This window comes from Microcebus murinus, chromosome 7 (genome assembly GCF_040939455.1).
Source record: "Microcebus murinus isolate Inina chromosome 7, M.murinus_Inina_mat1.0, whole genome shotgun sequence".
NCBI classification, from domain to species: Eukaryota; Metazoa; Chordata; class Mammalia; order Primates; family Cheirogaleidae; genus Microcebus; species Microcebus murinus.
In genome coordinates, this window is record NC_134110.1 from 94,648,127 (window position 1) to 94,666,927 (window position 18,801).

General features: G+C 40.4%; 1 protein-coding gene across 8 annotated transcripts in view; it reads left to right on the plus strand.

Moving 5' to 3' along the window:
• ASPH (aspartate beta-hydroxylase) overlaps positions 1-18,801 on the plus strand; it is a 214,080-nt gene that overhangs the window by 139,587 nt on the left and 55,692 nt on the right. For all 8 annotated transcript variants that reach the window (XM_076005278.1, XM_076005279.1, XM_076005280.1 and 5 more), the window contains 3 exons: positions 4,996-5,082; positions 12,304-12,454; positions 17,275-17,411. In XM_076005278.1, coding sequence (XP_075861393.1) covers positions 4,996-5,082; positions 12,304-12,454; positions 17,275-17,411 — 375 coding nt within the window. The remainder of the gene's footprint in view (positions 1-4,995; positions 5,083-12,303; positions 12,455-17,274; positions 17,412-18,801) is intronic.

Consider the following 18,801-nt stretch of genomic DNA (forward strand, 5'->3'; position numbering starts at 1 on the left):
TGTCTTGAAGGGCTCCAAAGGGTGGGGGGGCTGGGACAGAGCCGAAATAGTCCATTATTTTTTCAACCTTAATGGTGTCAAGCGGGAACAACGTGCATTATCAAATTTGTTATAAACATTGTTATTCCTACATTTTAAGTTGGATAACGGCACATTTAGTACAGTGGTCATAAGGGTAGCTTTGACATTTGCAATTTAAGTTGCATAAAGTATATAGTAGGCTGAAAATGGCCCCCCGAAGATATGTGTGTGCTAATCCCCAGAACACGTAAATGTTATGTTATTGGGGAAAAGGGTCTTTGCAGATGAAATTAAGTTAAGAATCTTGAGATAGATTATCCTGGATCATGCAGTTGGCCCTTAAATGTAATCATGTTTCCTTGTAAGAAAGGGACAGAGAGAAATTGGATACAGACTGATTAGAAGGCAGCACAGAGGAGACAGCGATAGGAAGATAAGCGCAGCCTGGAGGGATACATCCACACGTCAAGAAATATTGGCAAGAGACAAGGCACAGATATTCCCCTAGAACCTCTGGAGAGAGCAGAGCTGCCAACATCTTGATTTCATCCCAGAGAAACTAATCTGGAACATCCGTCCTGCAGAACTGCAAGAGAACACAGTTCTTTGTTTTAAGCCACCAAGTTCATGGTCGTTTGTTACAACAGCCACAGAAAATAAATGCAGATTTTGGTACTGGGCAGTGGAGTGCTGCTGTAACAAACACCTGGAAATGTGGAAGTGGCTTTGGAATTGGGTCAGGGATAAAGACTGGAAGCATTTTGAGGTGCATGATAGAAAAAGCCTGGATTGCCTTAAGCAGACTGTTGGTAGAAACATGGATGCTAAAGGTGCTGCTGGTGAGGGCTCAGAAAGAAGCGAGAAGCTCGGTAGAGAAAGCTGCTGTCATCTTAGAGAATGCACACGTGATCATGAACAGGCGGGGAGAAATATGGACATTAAAGGTACTATTCAGCCGTAAAAAGGAATGAAATAATGTTGTTTGCAGCAACTTGGATGGAACTGGAGACCATTATCCTCAGTGAAGTATCTCAGGAATGGAACACCAACACCATGAGTTCTCACTAAGAAGAGGGAGCTAAATGATGGTACACACGGCACAAAGAGATGGAAATGTCATTGGAAGCAAAGGACGGGGGAGAGCGGGAGGGAGGTGTGGGATAAAAACTTACCTGTTGGTACAATGAACACTATTCTGGTGACGGACACACCAGAGAGCCCTGACAGTATATGAGGTATCCATGTAACAAAAGCATTTGTACCCCCTTAATATTTTGAAATTTAAAAAAAGAATAAAAAGATTGTGGGAGGAGAGGAGAAAAGGGCATTTATTGAAACCTTAAAATCTGTACCCCCATAATATGCTGAAAAAAAAAAAAACTATGAACAACAACAAAAAGGATAAAAAGGAAGAAAAATAAAATATGTCCAGGTGGGAAAAAAGGTACTTCAAGCAAGGGCCTAGAAAGAAATGAGAAACATTGAAAACTGGAGGAAACATGGTGGCCTATGTTACAAAGTGGCAGGAAACTCATCTGAGTTGTGTCTTTCACTTAGCAGAAGGCAGAGTTCACAAGCAATACACTTGAACATCTGGTTAAGGAGATTTCCAAGCAAAGTGTTGAAGGTGTGGCCTGGTTTCTTTTTGCTGCTTATAGTAAAATATAAGAAGAAAGAGATAAATTGAAGAAAGACCTATTAAGGTAAAAAGAATCAGACTTTGATAATTTGGGAGCTTCTCAGTCTACCCAGATTGCAGAAGATGCTGAAATTAGGAAATTCACTGCCAGCAACGCATACTCTGGAGAGAAGTCCAAGGGTGGGGCTGGGCATCTTTTCTGTGAAGACATTAGGCATGTCTCTCGAATCCGCTCGAACATTTCAGCACAAGTCAGCAACAGAGATGAGATTATGCAGAAAGGGTCTGCATAGGAGACTCTTGTCTAATGGTGTGAATCCCGGTGACCACACAAGAGACCCACAGGTTTTTCAGAGTATTATATCAGCAGAGGCACTGCCAGCTTGGACTGGCAGAGATAGGGGACAAAGTGAAAGAGGCCAACACACTCCCAAAACTCGCTGATGAAACTAATCAGTGGCAAACCTGTGCTACCTTTTCAGTAAAAAGGAAGGACAACCCCAAGGGCAGAGCCTTTACCCAGAGGCCGGAGGAAAGATCCAGGGGCAGAACCTCCAGCTACAGGGGATTGTTCCCAGACCTTGAAACCTAATGGAATTTCTCTGGCTCAATTGTGAAATTGCTTGGGACCAGTGACCTTTCTTCCTTTCACTTTCTCCCTTTTGCAATAGGAATGCCCATAACTGTTGTCCTGTGCTTATCCCACCATTGTATTTTAGAAGTGGATAACTTGATTTCTAGATTCATAGGTCCACATATGGAGAGGAATTTTGCTTCGGGATGGATCATAACCATAATGTCAACCACACGTGATTTAGATACTTTGATGACTAGATTTGGGACTTTGCAGCTGGTGAAATTTAGATCAGATTTTAGACTTGAATTGATGCTATAGTGATTTGAGACTCTGGGGAATGTTGGGTTGGGGTGAATGTATTTTTCATTTGAGATAGATAGGAATCTCTGGGGCCAAAAGGCACACTCTGGTAGGCTGAAAAATGGCCTCTCCAAGATATCCACACCCTAATCCCTGGAACATACGTATTCCTCATCGGGAAAGAAGGTCATTGCATATGTGATTAAGTTAAGGATATTACAAAAGAGAGATTTTTCTGGATTATTTGGGTGGGCTCTGAGTGTATCCTATTAAAAGAGGTAGATAGAGATTTGATATAGACAGAAGAGAAGACAAACAAAGGAGAAGATGATACAAAGATGGAAACAGAGACTAGAGTGACATAGCCACAGGCCAAGGAATGCTGCAGCCACCAGAGCTGGCAGAGGCAAGGAGTGGATTCTTTGCAAGAGGTGCCAGAGGAGGCCACGCGTGGTGGCTGACACCTGTAGTCCCAGCACTTTCAGAGGTGGGAGGATCACTTGAGCCCAGGAGTTCAAGGCTGCAGTAAGCTGTGATCACGCCACTGAAATCCAGCCTGGGCAAAAAGCAAGATCCTGTCTCTTTAAAAAAAAAAAAAAAGAAAGAAAAAAAGAACTCCAGAGGAAATGCAGCCATGCTGACCGTGCAACTGATTTTGGACTTCTATTCTCCAGAATTGTGAGAAAATTAATTTCCATTGCTTTAAACCACTAATTTTGTGGTCATTTCTTACAGTGGCCACAGGAAACAAATCACAGGGTTTTTATAAGAAAATCATACAGGGGGGAAAAAACATTTAAAGTGATTTCTTCAGCACCCCTTAAAATCATTAACAGAAAAAATAAAATGGAGGTTTTTAAAATTAATATTATGAGGACAGTGTATTTTAAATAGGGATGCAATTATTTATGGCAATAAATATACCTTAAGAAATGTGTTCCTGGCTTGATTTATCCCTACATCTAAGTTCTCATTCTTTTCCAATAAGCTGCTTTTATGTGAGGTGAGAGATTTATTTGTGTCGGGCACTGTTACCCTGTGCCTGAACACACTCCCCGCATGGGACAATAATGACAGCTCACATTGTTCAGTACTTTGCTCTCGGCAGTGTCCGTAAGCACTTTGTGTACCACCACCTCAAGGGGTAGTCAGGTGCTACTGTCATCACCATTTTACAGGTGAGGCACCAGAGGTGACTTGCCATAAGTCATGTACCTTGTAGGTGCTGGACCCCAGCTTCAAACCAGTCTCAGGACCACTACAGTTAATGTATGTTTGTCACCAACCCCCATCATCACTTGTAGGCATATGAGAGAGAATAGAAAATCTTCCTCTCTGATCCTGTCTACCTAAAAGAATGAATTTAAGGAGGAACTTTGACATGGATGCTACCTGACACCTCAATAGTCAAGTGTTTCAGACGTAGCTGTGAATAACATTAGGGCAGTACTTTACAGTTTGCTTTGCACAGCCATATTCGCGAAGGAAATTTTGTTGTATGAAAACTCAGTGAAGGTCAAAACATATCAATGACAGTGAGCTTGCATTTTCATGTAGAATGAATGAATTCACCAAATGTATAGAAAGCTGAGTATCTAGGAAGCTTCAACTGGAACAGTCTGTCTCTGCCCCGTGGTTCCCAATATCCTTGCCCTAAGCAGTCCATCCACTGGAAACCAGGAGACGTTTGTTTCTGCTGTGCAATGGGATGGCAAGGCATGGAGTGAGGTGGATAGAGAGTGCCTCCCCCCAGCACCAGACCTACCTGTTGCACATCCTCGGTTTCTTTACTTGCAGTAATGGTCAGAGACCTCCTGAAGGCACTTGGACCATCTTCTTAAGGGTCCCTGTGAGCCTTAGGATGGTTCATGTGACATAGAAGCAGTGATGAGCACCAGTTAGCCAAACAAGCAGAGTCAATCCTGACATTCAGTGAGCAATGGTACCATGGGCAGTTGGCTCTCACATCCTGCATGTTTATTCCCCACCCTTTTAGTTTAAGCTTCAGAGCTGTGATGAGACCTCTCACTGCCTCTCAAAGACCCAAGACATTCTAGCTGCCAGTGGTGTCCCCCACCCCACTTAAACCCTAAATATCTTCTTTGAGAATATAGGTAGGAACTGTGTATATATATATATACATATATATATGGAAAATGCAATTTAACAGACACACATTACATCATTTATCAGATGTCTTTTTAAAAATTATGTGTATGTGTGTGTGTGTATATATATATATTCACTCCTAGTTTTGTGTTTGACTTAATAGTTTTTTTTTAATCTTAGATAAAACTATCTTTAAACTCAGAATGGAATATAATAAATTCTGACAGAATCACTTGGTGAATATTAAATAACCATATTGAATAACCTTATGCATTTGAATTTATTTATTTATGTGAATTTATTTATTTATGTGAATTTATTTATTTATGTAGTTGCATCTTCCTAACAGGGAAAAATTGAGGAAGCAGTGAATGCATTTAAAGAACTAGTACGCAAATACCCTCAGAGTCCACGAGCAAGATATGGAATGGCACAGGTATTCTAAAACTCTTCTACTTAGAAAACATTTTTTTTTATGTTCATGTGTTCTGTGTAATTGGATTTTCCACTTCTCACTATTTGCATTTTCTGCTTTCCCCTTCTAATTCCTATACAGAATCAGTTTCTCATGTATATGCATAAACCCAAGCAAGAAGTACTATTTTAAATAAGACAATTAATTATCACTGTTGCATGCTGCCGAATTTAGTAACATTTTTTCTGCTCCCCCTCCATGTGAATTCTCTCTGGTTTTGAAAAGAAAATAAAGGGTAATGCTTTTGTCATTGATTTCCCATCACCCAGGCCTCATTCCATTTAAACCCACCACACAATTTTCACTTGAGGCTCTGTGGAGCTTTCAGACTCTCAGTTTTATAGCTAGAGGTTGCAAGCATGCTTGGAAAAGACTCTTAAAATATAAAGTAGAATGCACTCTGAGTTCTCTATAGCTTCTTCCAACTGACTGATTTCTCAACAGCTAACTTATTCCCATCTCCCACCATCTCCATTCGTATTCAGCTCTCTCCAATTTCCAACGTCTTTCATGAAGCTTGTCCACATTCACCTGTAACTGCGCAAACCCACCTTGTGCCAGGTACTGTTTCAGGCCCTGGGAGCATCTGTTTTATATTCTTTTATGAGATGATCAGTCAGGTGCAGCCATCGGAGGAGACAAGGAGAGGCTTAGGGGAAAGCGGAATTTATTATACTCACAGGTCCAAGAGACGGGAAGCCCTGTGTGCCATACAGGCCAGAGCCTCAGTTGAGGTTTCCATGGGAAAGGCAGGGTCGGGCGACAGTTTAGGATTGGCTAGTTTGCATAATTTTGGCAGGCTTTGGGCCATAATGGTAGCCCCTTCTTGCCTGGTACCTGGCCCTGGGGGGATCAAAGGGAAGGAATATCCTGTCCTGGGCCACTTAGGCCAGATGGAGGAGGTGTGGCTTCGGATTGGTTAGTTTGCTTGTCAGAGGCTCCCTCCTGCTGAGCCTGAGCGCTTGCTGTCTCTGAGAACTGGCTAGCTTCCGGAAGGGCAGTTTTTCCCCAGCCAGATAGGGTTTTTGAGATGTCAAAACATAACATACAGAAAAGCTTAAAATATTCACAGTGTAATATAATGAACATTCTAAAGGCCCCTGTTCTTGTGGATCTTATATTCTAGTGGAAGATATTTTTTAAATTACTCCAAAATATTTAGTGAGAGCCTCATATGTGCCAGGCCCTGTTCCAGGCACTAGAGATACAACCATCAACAGAACATATTTTAAAAGCCTCTGCCCTTGTGGAGTTTCCATGGTAAAGGGGAAGACAGTGCATGAGACAGACAAGGACAGTGTATGTGCTTGCTAATAGTAAGTGCTAAGGAGAACAGAAATAAAGCAAGTGACGGCCATTGGATACATAAGGGGGTTGGCCTGGTGGACAGGGTGGCAGGAAAGGTGTCACCAATGAGGATGCATTTGTGCAAAGTCCTGAAAGTCTTTATAAAATAAAAATATACTTAAAGAATGTTATAACTCTTAGGATATTTTTGGCTGCAGGTAATGTGATGGAAAGGGATGGGATAGGCAGCACCTTGGGTAAGTGGTCAGAAAAGAGCTCTCTAGGGAGGCAGCACGTGGCTGAGACGTGAGGAGATTGTGGGAAGAGCTGTCCAGGCAGAGGGAACAACACAGCAAAGGCTGTGATCTGGGGAACATCCTTGGTACGATACACCCGAGGACTAAAAGCAGGGCATTGGGGGCGGGGTGACCGCGGTGGACCAGGGAAGCTGGGGCCTTACAGATTTTCTTCTGCATGTGCTGGAAAGCCACTGGGGAGGTTTGAGCATGGACAAGATGATCTGCTTGTTTTTTATAAAGATTGCTTTGGTTGCTGGGTAGAGAATGGATTCTGGGGGCAAAAGTAGATGCAGGAAGACTAGGAGGCTGTAGCAAGTATGTGCAAAAGATGCTGTCGGCTCAGGCTGTGTTTGTAGCCATGGAGGTGGGGGATGTAGGCAGGTGGTAGAGCTGAAAGGACTTGAACGTGGAGTAGTTGTGTCAGAAAGCAAGGATTCAAGGCTGACTCCTGGGTTTTTGGTTTGGGCAGCTGAGGAGAGGATAGTGCTGGTTACTGACCAGAAAGCACAAGTTTGGAGAGATGCAGAAATCAAGAGTTTGCTATTGGTCTTATGAAGTGTGTAACGCCTGTTAAGACATGCCAGTGGACGCCTCAGATAGATCATTGAATTCATGGAGCCTGGAACTCAGGGAAAAGCCAGGGCTGGACATACAATTGTGCCAGGCAGTAAAGCTCCTGCTGCTGCCTGGACAGATGAGATTGTCAGCCTTGCTGGGAAACTGCAGATTCAGAACTACAGGAATTTTCCAGGCAGAGGAAAAGCTGACAACACCCCTTTGGAGAAGGTCTGTGCAGGCACTAACGTGACACACACAGGAACTAACACATCTGCAAATAAAACAAGTGTGTTTTGCTCTGAACTAGAGGTGGTGACTACTTGAGATCCAGATGTTTAACATCTTCCTATCTCCCTATTAAACATCAATGAATTTTTATTAATTAAGTTTTAATTTAGTCTTTGAGAAATTAATGCAAATAAGTTCCATTTGTCCACGGTACAGATCAAATTTAGCAGATAGCACCTATAATGATTTTTGTAAGTTAATTTGGTTAGTAGTCCTCTAAAATTGCTAAATTATATTGCTGTTAAATAAGAGAATATGTTTTTTACCAAAAGATAATGACTATTCAAATAAGTGATGTATTTTGTCACTAGTATTAAGGCATTTGATTAAGGAAAGCCTAATAACTAGAGAGAAAAAATGGTTTATGCAAATGCTAATTTAATTGTGGCAAAAATATTTTATGCTTTAGAATTTTTCTTTATAGGTAATATTAATCGTGAGTACCAAGGTCTAAATAAATGCATTGCTTCCAAAACACAGTGATTCCTGTATTTACATTTGGCCCTCCATGTCTTTGGGCTCTGCATCCCTGGATTCAGCCAACCACAGATTGAAAATATTTGAGGAAAAACACAATGAAAAATAACTGCACAACAATAAAAAATAATACGATGTCTCAACTATTTCATAGAATTTACATTATATTCGGTATTATAAGTAATCGAGAGATGATTTAAAGTATTAATATATGGGAGGATGTGCCCAGGCTGTATGCAAATACTGTGCCATTTTACGTCAAGGACCTGGGCAGCTCTGGACGTAGGTATCTGAGGGGAGCAGTGGTGGTAGTCTTCGAACCAGTCCCCCAAGGATATGGAAAAATGATTATGTATCCCGTGGATTTTATAGGAAGGAATAAATTATGACTCTTTTATTCTTTGTTAGCAGATTAAACAATTACTTTGGAATATCCCAACAAATTTTTAAAAATTTAGCAACATTAAGTCAAATATAAACTACAGTATCTATCATTTCTAAAGTAGCACCAGTATTGTCTGAATCTTTACATCACCGTGAACATCAATTTTGATCAAATTCCAGAACACCAGACACAAAATCTTGAATTATAGACTCAATTCACTTCATTATCTTTCCCAAACCATTAATGCCTTTGAGGCAGAAAATGACGCCTCTCCTGGAAAGATTGGATGGGCGAGTTAGTTAGAGTCAACAAAAGGCTCCGAGAGATGTTAACGTCCTGTAACAAATGTTCAGTTTTAGCTCAGCTCGTTTTATCTACAGATGCTAAACTGATAAAAATCAATCTGCACAATTTTGATTTTCAATGCAAGTGCCTGTCAGTTTCATTCAAGAGATTTTAAAGAATTATGTGCCATTTTAGTAATGATATTTTTCCAATTCTGGAAGTTGTAAAATGTTTATAACTTCATTAAAACGAAGGACCCTGGGGTGCTGGGGAGAGGACAAGACATACAGATTGCATCATCTTTCTCTTTTCAGATTGAATTTAGTTAAAGATATTTATTCCAATCTCTGTAAAGAAGGATTATCTTAGGATGTAGGCATTTATCCTTCTACTAATCCTGCAGAGAACTCCCATTCCAGGATCTATTTAGGTGCTTTGTAGGTTCAAAATGAAGAAGGTGAACTACAGACTGACTTATAATGGTTCGAATTGGGATTTTTCCATGTTATAATGATGTGAAAGCAATATGCATTCAGTAGAAACTATACTTCAGTATAGTATTCAATAAATTACATGAGATATTTGATATTTTATTATAAAATAGGCTCTGCATTAGATGATTTTGCCCAAATCTAGCTAACGTAAGTGGTCTGGGCACATTTAAAGTAGGCTAGGTTAAGCTGTGAGGTTCGGTAGGTTTAGGTATATTAGATGCATTTTGAACTTGTAATATTTTCAACTTATGGTCAGTTTATCAGAAGTAACCCCATTGTAAGTTGAGGATCATCTGTAGGTGGTCTCAAAAGGACTCTTGGCTCTAGGACTCTATGTTTCTGTGAAGTTATTTATTAACATTCATGTTCTGGGGAGTTAACTCACCATAACCAAACTCACAAGAAACTGATGCCTAAACAGAAAAGCCTGCATATGAATATATGATACAAGGCCATCTGGCATCACGATCAATATGGGTCATTGTCACTGGACTTTCTTTCCTGATAGATAAGTCTATTCTGGAGACCATTTGAAGATTTGAAAAGGTAGTTGAATAGTCTGGAGCATATTTCCATTAAAAAAGAGTGAATTGCCCTTTTCTAAGATAGAGATCTTTGTCCTACTAATTTTCTTTTCTCATGAATCTGTCCACTTCTAGTGGCACTGCTTCAATTCTGGCCTGCATCACCTTGAGAAATTTATCCTGATCACTGTGCCTTAGGTTATTTCATTCATGTGTTATTTTCTGAAGAAATTCCCACAAATGTCTTATTTTATCAATTTGTGCTCATTCTTATTAGTTTTTTTATTGGGGGAGGGGAAGGAGGGATCATTTTCTTACCACGTCCTCACATTGCGGAGTGGTGCTTAGTTTTGGTTCTGTAGACATCTCTATGATGACTAGAGTGCACACTTTATTTTTAAAAGATAAACATGTTAAATGGATAAAACATGTTTAAGTATTCTGAGAAAAAATTTATATGTGCTACTTTTAGCATCTAACTGATATCATTTCTCCTCAAATGGTAATCTTCAATTTGTAGTCTGCTAGGTCTGATGAGAGACTGATGACCATTTTACTCATTCTCCTCTCCCTCCCTACCTCTAGTATTTCACTCCATGTTCTCAGTTTCCAGCTAAGGATCTTGGTTCTTACTTCATAAGAAAATAGAAGTATCCAGAGAGTTCCCACATGACCCCACTGCTGTGCTAACAACCTGCCTACACCTGTGCCGTATGCCCTGTGGACCGGTCTGGTGCCCATTCCCCTGTCACCTGCTCAAGGACGTCCTTCTAATTTGTGTGGCCCCTTCTGCATCATCAGATTTCCCCTCTCTGCTGGGTCTTTTGCATCTGTTGGAAACATGCTGTACCATTTCCCATCCTCATAGAACTCTCTCGTGTCTCCACATTCCCCTCTACGTGCCGGCCCCTCTCTCAGCCCCCTTTACGGCGAAAGTGCTTGAGAGAGTTGTCTCCGCGCCCTTCCCTCCCATGTTCTCTGAACCTGCTGTGCCACATTGCACAGCCCCACAAGTCCTGTGGAAATGCTCTTTCAGGGCTTCCGAGGCTCAGTCCGGTGGGATCCAGCCTCAGTGCTCATCCTGCCAAACCCGACAGCCATTATAACACACTCGAGCTCTGCCTTCTGTCCACTTGGCCTCCAGACCACCACATTTTTGTTGTTATTTTCGTCTCACCTCACTCATTCTCCCTCATTTTTGCTGGCCTTCCCTTGTGGTCCTGACCTCTAATGCCCTACAAACATTAGCCTTCCCTAGGGGTTCAGTTCTCAGACCTCTCCTTTTATCTGTCCACGCTCACAGTTGCTTCTAGCTTCCCAGCTTCACAGAGCATCTCTCCTTGATGGTCCCCAGGTGTCTGCCTCTGACCGCCCTGCTGAACCCCAGGCTCACGCCTTCCTAGTCAGTATCTCCCTTTAGGGTTTCGTATGTCCCAGACTGAACTGATCCCACACTCCCCCAGACCCACCGTCTTCCCATTCCCAGGGAATTACAGTTTATCTCATAATCACTCAAGCCAAAAACACTAATGTCATTCCTGGCTTATCTCTCCCCCTTTCTCTCATACCCAGCGTTCAGACCATCTGCAAATCTGTTGGCTCTGACCTTCAAAAGACGTCTATAATCCAGTCACTTCTTCCCATCTCCATTATTACCACCTTGCTCCAAGCCACATCTTCCCATGTTTGGATTTCTGCAGGAGTGTCTTCCTGGGCTCTCTGCTGCTCCCCCAAACCCTCAGTCTGTTCCCCGTACTGCTGCCACCAGGATCCCTTCAACACATGTGTCAGAGCATGTCTTTCCATCTCACTGCATGCGGTAGGACTGGCCACAGTGGGTCAGGCCTGAGTTACCATGTGGCCCTGTCAGTCCTCCCCTCCACCACACTGGCCTCTCCTTGATTCCTCACTGCCGTCTCAGAGCCCTCCTCTCACCGTTTTCTCTCCTGAAACACTTTTTCCCCCAGATGTGCTCCCAACTTGCTCCCTCCCTTTTCTCAGTCCCTGATCCTTCTGATTAAATTAGCAACTTCCTTCCCACCCCACCCTGCACTCACTCCCAAGCCTGCTTTGTTTTTATCCACAGCACTTATGGCATTAGACATATGATAACTTTATTTGTGTATCATCTTTTTTTCCTTTCCAAAATGAAAACAAAAAATGTCTGTCTTGTTGAATTTGTCTGCCACATTCATAGAATAGAGCCTTGCTCCCAGGAAATAGTTGTTGAGTGGATGAATGAACACATGAATAAATTAATGAAAGAGCAGGAACTTAGACTGGAGTCTCAACCTGTATAATTCTACTAACAGGATATAAATCTCCATCAGCCCTAGCATACATTATTCTTGCTTTTATGATGTTCTTTCTTATCTGTAGTTTATTAGCAAACTTCTCTTCATGTTATTAAGAGTGTGTTATTTTGCTTTCTTTTGTTTTTTTTTAATCTGTTAGCAAAAAGAAAAGGTTAAGCTGTCTTAAATTTCTTTTAAAGCATGTCTAAAAGTTAACTTTTTATGACTATTTGCATAATTATGAATATAGCAAGTCATGGAACATTTATCCAGTCTGGGGGCTTCCTCTAGTGTGAAGATGATTTGGCTGAGAAGAGAAGGAGCAACGAGCTGCTGCGCAGGGCCATCGAGACCTACCAAGAAGTGGCCAGCCTGCCCGATGTCCCCTCAGACCTGCTGAAGCTGAGTTTGAAGCGGCGCTCAGACAGACAGCAATTTCTAGGTAAGAGTTAATTTGGGGGAGATGGCCTGCTTTTATAGTGAAGAACCTGCAGACCCTGTATACTCTTAGAAGAGTTAAGTTACATGAGAGAAAACCTGGGTTTTATAAATAATTTCAAGTAATTTATCTGACTGTGGTTTAGACTGACCATCTCTAAAACCGAAATGGCAGTGCAAATCTTATTACAGGCACACCTTGGAGATATTGCAGGTTTGGTTCCAGAACACTGTGATGAAGCAAATATCACAATAAAGCAAGTCACATGAATTTTTTGGTCTCTCAGTGCATATAAAATTTATGTATGTTTGCATTCAACCCTATTCTGTTAAATATGCAATAGCATTACAACGAAGATATAAACAATCTACATACCTTAATTGAAAAATACTTTACTGCTAAAAATTGCTGACAATCATCTGAGCCTTCAGTGAGTCAGTCTATTTGCTGGTGGATGGTCTTGGCTTGAAGTTGGTGGCTGTTGGCTGATCAGGGTGGTGGTTGCTAAAGGTTGGGGTGGCTGTGGCAATTGCTTAAAGTGAGACAACGATGAAGTTTGCCCTATCGATTGACTCTTCTTTTCAGGAAAGATTGCTCTGTAGCATGTGATGCTATTTGACAGCATTTTACCCCCAGTAGAACTTCTCAAAATTGAAATCAATCCTCTCAGACCCTGTCATTATTGTATCAACTAAGTTTACGTAATATTCTCAATCCTTTGTTGTCATTTCAGCAATGTTCACAGCGTCTTCACCAGGAGTAGATTCCATCTCAAGAAACCACTTTTTTTGCTCATCTATAAAAAGCAACTCCTCTTCCATTTGTCTGATCCTGAGATTATAGTAATTCAGTTATATCTTCAGGCTAAATGCCTAATTCTAGTTTTCTTGCTTTTTATACCATATCTGCAGTTACTTCCTCCATTCATGTCTTGAACGACCCAATGTCATCCATGAAGGTTGGAATCAAGTTCTTCCAAACTCCTGTTAATGCGGATATATTGACCTACTCCCATGAATTATGAATATTCATAATGGCATCTAGAATGGTGAATTCTTTGCAGAAGGTTTTCAATTTACTTTGAACTATCAGAGGAATCACGCTCTCTGACAGCTATAACTTTACAAAATGTATTTCTTAACTAATAAAACCTGAAAGTTTCTCAGGATATAATATTATGGCTATATAATATAATGGATGTAATATTAGTAGCCATGAAAGTAACATTCATCTGTTTGTGGATCTCCCTCAGAGGTCTTGGGTGGCCAGGTCCATTTCCAATGAGCAATAGTGTTTAGAAAGAATTTTTTTTTTCTGAGCAGATCTCAATAGTGGGCTTAAAATAGTCAATAGACCATGCCATAAACAGATATACCAGGTTTTATTGTTCCATTTCTAGAGCACAGGCAGGGTAGATTTAGTGTAATTCTTAAGGGTCTTAGGATTTTTCTAATGGTAAATGAACATTGGCTTCAACCTAACTTTCGAACGGTAAATAAACATTGGCTTCAACCTAAAATCACCAGCTACGTTAGCCCCTAACAAGTGAGTCAGCCTGTCCTTTGAAGCCAAGCATCAACTTCTATCTAGCTATGAAAGTCCTGGGTGGTATCTTCCTCCAATAGAAGGCTGTTTTGTCTGCATTGAAAATCTGTTGTTTAGTGAAGCCACCTTCATCAATGATCTTACCTAGATCTTCTGGATAACTTGCTACAGCTTCTCCATCAGCACTTGCTGCTTCTCCTTGCACTTAAGCCTCATGAGCCACCCTGTGCTAGCTTCCAACTTTTCTTTTGCAGCTTCCTCACCTCTCTCAGCCTTCGTATAATAATTAACAGGAGTTAGTATCTTGCTCTGATTTAAGCTTTGGCTTAAGGGAATGTTGTGGCTGGTTTGTTCTTCCATTCAGACCACTAAAACTTTCTCCATATCAACAATAAGGTTGTTTTGCTTTCTTATTATTTGTGTGTTCATGGGAGTAGCACTTTTCATTTCCTTCAAGAACTTTTTCTTTGCATTCACATCTTGACTAAATGTTTGGCACAAGAGACCTAGCTTTTGTCCTGTCTAGGACTTCAATATGACTTTCTTACTAAGTTTAATTATTTCTAGCTTTTAACTTTAAATGAGAGACATGTGATTCCTCCTTTCAGTGAACACTTAGAGGCCATTGTTAGGATTAATGGGCCTAATTTCAATATTGTATCTCAGAGAATAGGAAGACCCATGAAGAGGGAGAGAGACAAGGGCATGGTTGGTCAATGGAACAGTCAGAACACACACAAAATTTATCAATTAAGTTTGTCATCTTATCTGGGTGTGGTTTGTGGTGTCCAAAAACATTTAAATTGCAACATCAAAGATCACTGATCACAGATCAACACTGAAAGACATAATAATAATGAAAAAGTTTGAAATATTGCAAGAATTAACAATATGTGACACAGAGACACACGGTGAGTGAGCACGTGCTGTTGGAAAAATGGTGCAAATAGACTTGCTCATCACGGGATTGCCTTCAATTTGTGAGAAACGTAATATCTGCAAAGTGCAATAAAGCAAAATGTAATAAAACGAGGTATACCCATAATTACAAAGATGCAGATAGTATTTTTATGCCTTCCCCTACCCTGTCTCTTCCCATTTTTTTTTAAAGGTGAGGGGAATAAAATGCTGAGAGCTTGAATAATTTGCCTAAGAAACCACAGCTAATAAATTAACAGATCTGGAATAAAAAACTCTTCCAGTAATGCCAAATTCTTTTCTCTCTTAACTAAAACAAACTCATTCATGGAGCATAAAATTTTGCATGGGAAAGTTTTTAGAGAGGAATGTTAGGAGTTCCAGGCACTCTAAAAATTTTATTTGTAAGATTCAACCCTATACCTAGGAAAATGCCAAGAAAATATTTTAATCATAACGTGGATTTGCAAGTACCTGGATAAGAGTAGCATAAGCATCCTTTAGACCAACCCAGGTTCCCAGTGCTGAAGACAGGTTAAGGTTAAGAGTAGCAGTGAGCCAACTTCATTTAACTGGGCTGTGATTCTCTCCCCTCAACATCTCATAGGTGAACCTGGAGGGAAGGTGGGTGCTCAGCTGGCTGGAGAGTTGCATGGACAGATTATCAATGTCAGTTAAGGCCCAAGTGACCCTTTGCTCAGTCTTCTAGGGAATAGAATAAAGGGGAGTTGCATCACTTTTGTAGAAGACCAAAATCTGTGATAGGAGTAGAGTCCAATTGATGATTAAAAACAAGAGGCGATCAGTTAGACTTACGTTTGTAGGGGACCATCCAGGGGAGGGAAGACATGCTGCACACATACAGGTTGGAAAGGCGGGGCCGAGACTCAGGGGAGGCGATGGAGGCACTGGCCATGGACACAAAGGCAATCTCAGTGAGTTTTCCTTTTGCCTCATCCTCTGATACAGCTCTGTGTAGCACTGTTTACTGATTCTGTCTTTCAGTTGTTAGTATTTTGTTCATCATGGATATTTATATTAATTTCTATTTTTTAAAAGGATGCATTAAACTATTCTGCAAATCAGAATTATGGACTTCTTTTGGTGTTGACTTTTTTTGGTGTCTCCTTGCCTCACCCTAATCTCAGCCCTGGCATAAGACCCCTACAAAGCAATCTAACCCTCTAGCACAACCATCCTTCAATATTTGAATATAGTCCTTTCCTCTGAATGAGAATGAGGCAAGTTCACTTGAGAGGGCTCCAAAGCAATTGCAGGCAGATTTTAGTGAAAATGGCAAGATGGTGAAATGTGCTCCCAAGAGAAGAGATTCTGGAATGCCGAGTGGAAGGGGCAGGAGGGAATTTCATCTGTGTCTTTGTTATGGATAATAGGAAGAGTTTAGAAGCAGGTAGGGAGGGAAGGAAGGGTATAGAAAAGAGACTTATTTATCAAGCAAACTCACCCTGAGTTGTGATTGGAATAAGATTAACCAGGAACAGGGTGTGGGCCACGGCTGAGCTGGTGAAGCTTTGCTGATTGACAACTCCTGCCACACTCCCGCCTAATGGTCAGTTTGTGGGCAGCTAAGCCCTTTAGGTAATTTCATTTTTTTTTTTTAATGTATGCTAGTCTTGTGCACATTTTCTTTTATACAGTTGATTCTTTCCAACTGTGGCAAGAAATAATGATACCTGACCCCAGAAATTTTAAATTTCCATGCAGAGCTTTAAAATGAATTGAAGCTGGATTTTTCATGATTCCACAGGATATCAGGTAGTGCATAGTATGCTGTCATCCACCAGAGGGTCCCATAGTACTGGAGGATGTTTCCTTTGCTGTGTTATTACCTAGAAAGGAGTATATTTTTAATTGGAGATGGTGTCAGCAGTTAAGTCCTGTGTACCTCAGTGCCTTTTTAAGGTTTCATACAGGGTGCTAGACCCTGAACTCTATTAAACTTATTATTGTCTACCCTCTATTCATAATCTTAAAGTTAATAAGCCAAAAATGTCTTGGCAAAACACTCTTTAACAAGGAATTGGTAACTAAAACTTTCTTAAGAGGGAATTTAACCTAAAAACGTAAATGTTGATGAATTTAGAATGAAAATGTCTTTAAAAATGTTTATAATCAATATTTATTCAATATCTACTTATGGCAGTTATTGATACCACTGCAACTACATCGTGAAATCTTACTAGGTCCTTAATAAACCACTAATATATAAAGTCAGATTTAAGCTGGTTTTCGGGCTCTATTGCATAGTCTGTCATGATGCATCTTCTCAATACAAAGGTGTACATGATCTGTTTTTGTTTCTGTTGGGCTTTTTTTTTTTTTCTTTCCCACCAACTCAGGTCATATGCGAGGTTCCCTGCTCACCCTACAGAGATTAGTTCAACTGTTTCCTGATGATACTTCCTTAAAGAATGACCTTGGAGTGGGATACCTCTTGATAGGAGATAATGACAATGCCAAGAAGGTTTATGAAGAGGTAAGCATCAATCTTCTATTAACTACATCAAATTATTTTGAACATTAAGTTCTAATGCTATTTGTAAACTACATTTAACATGCCCGGTCTCTCTCAGTTAAGATAAATAGCATGCATTTTGATAGTTGACATATGCTAAACTTTATTTTAACCTTGCTTTTTTCCCTTGATCAGAAGATTTTAAATCTTAGTTAACACTTGGCACGCCAAAATCTTCAACTTGTAATTGTGATAGTTTTAGAACTTCATATTTATCTTTCCATAAATAGCCTTTTAAAAAGTGTTCTTTATGATAGGAAGAGGAACTCAAGTTTCCACATATGTAAAAACCCATAATCTTTTTATTTTTTTCCATTAAATGTATAGTCTGGAGAGAGAGGACAGAACATGGGCCTTTCAAGCATACGGAATAAATCACTAACTTTTCAGAAGGGCATTGACTTGTCAATTCTCTGGCATGGATGCTTTTCAAAGGATTTCTACTTGATAATGGATGTTTTAATAGGTAACCTCTAAGTCACAAGTAACTATAAAATCTGGAAAACTGTGACTTCTTTAGGTAATGAAGGAATTCATTTGGTATAGGATGAATGGATACTCAATGAACTTTGATGCTGGGAAAAGTTAATGCCTCTGTAAAAGAAGGATGAACACATTTAGTTGTTATTTTTTAATTTAGGCCTGTTGAACCATGGTTTTCAAGCTAGTGCAGTCTGCATCAAAATGCTGCTACCCAGTGATAGCCAATAGGATTCCTTCTACAGTATTTAAAAAATGCCATTAAGTACAGCAATTCCACACTCAGTCCAGGGACCGGGTCCTCCCTCTAAGTGGCACTTCCCTCTGCTTATTGCTGTTGACATGCAACTGAAAATCGTTGAATTTTGGAGCAGTTGTCTTCTTACCCTTCTCATAATTTTTATGTTTTCTGAGAGAGCAGAAATAAGACATTTGGTTTTTATAACATCACTACTACCTACACAGAGTGTTTTCAACCTACAGTTTTGAAAATGTGTGCCATCCACTAAAGACCTGTTCCTGGTCATAAAATAAGTCCATGTGGAACAATGTATTTTCTAATGGCCAAAACATAACATTCAGTGCCCTGCCTTGCAGAGTTTGGTTAAGGGAAGCATCGTGTATCTCAATGATCCAGAATCTTGTGAATGTAACAATTCTAAAGCTACAGCAGACGTGTCCCTGTATTCCCACTGTCAGGGGCCATAAAGACAGAACTGTAGAAAGGATGAATGAATTCGTTCTTTCCTTTTTGTAGAATTCTTTCCTATTTTCCTTCCTTCCCTCCACATCTCTCCTCCATTCTGGCATCCCCCTCTCCCTTACTTCTTTCTATTAATATCTAAAAGACACTATGTTGACTGGGTACCAA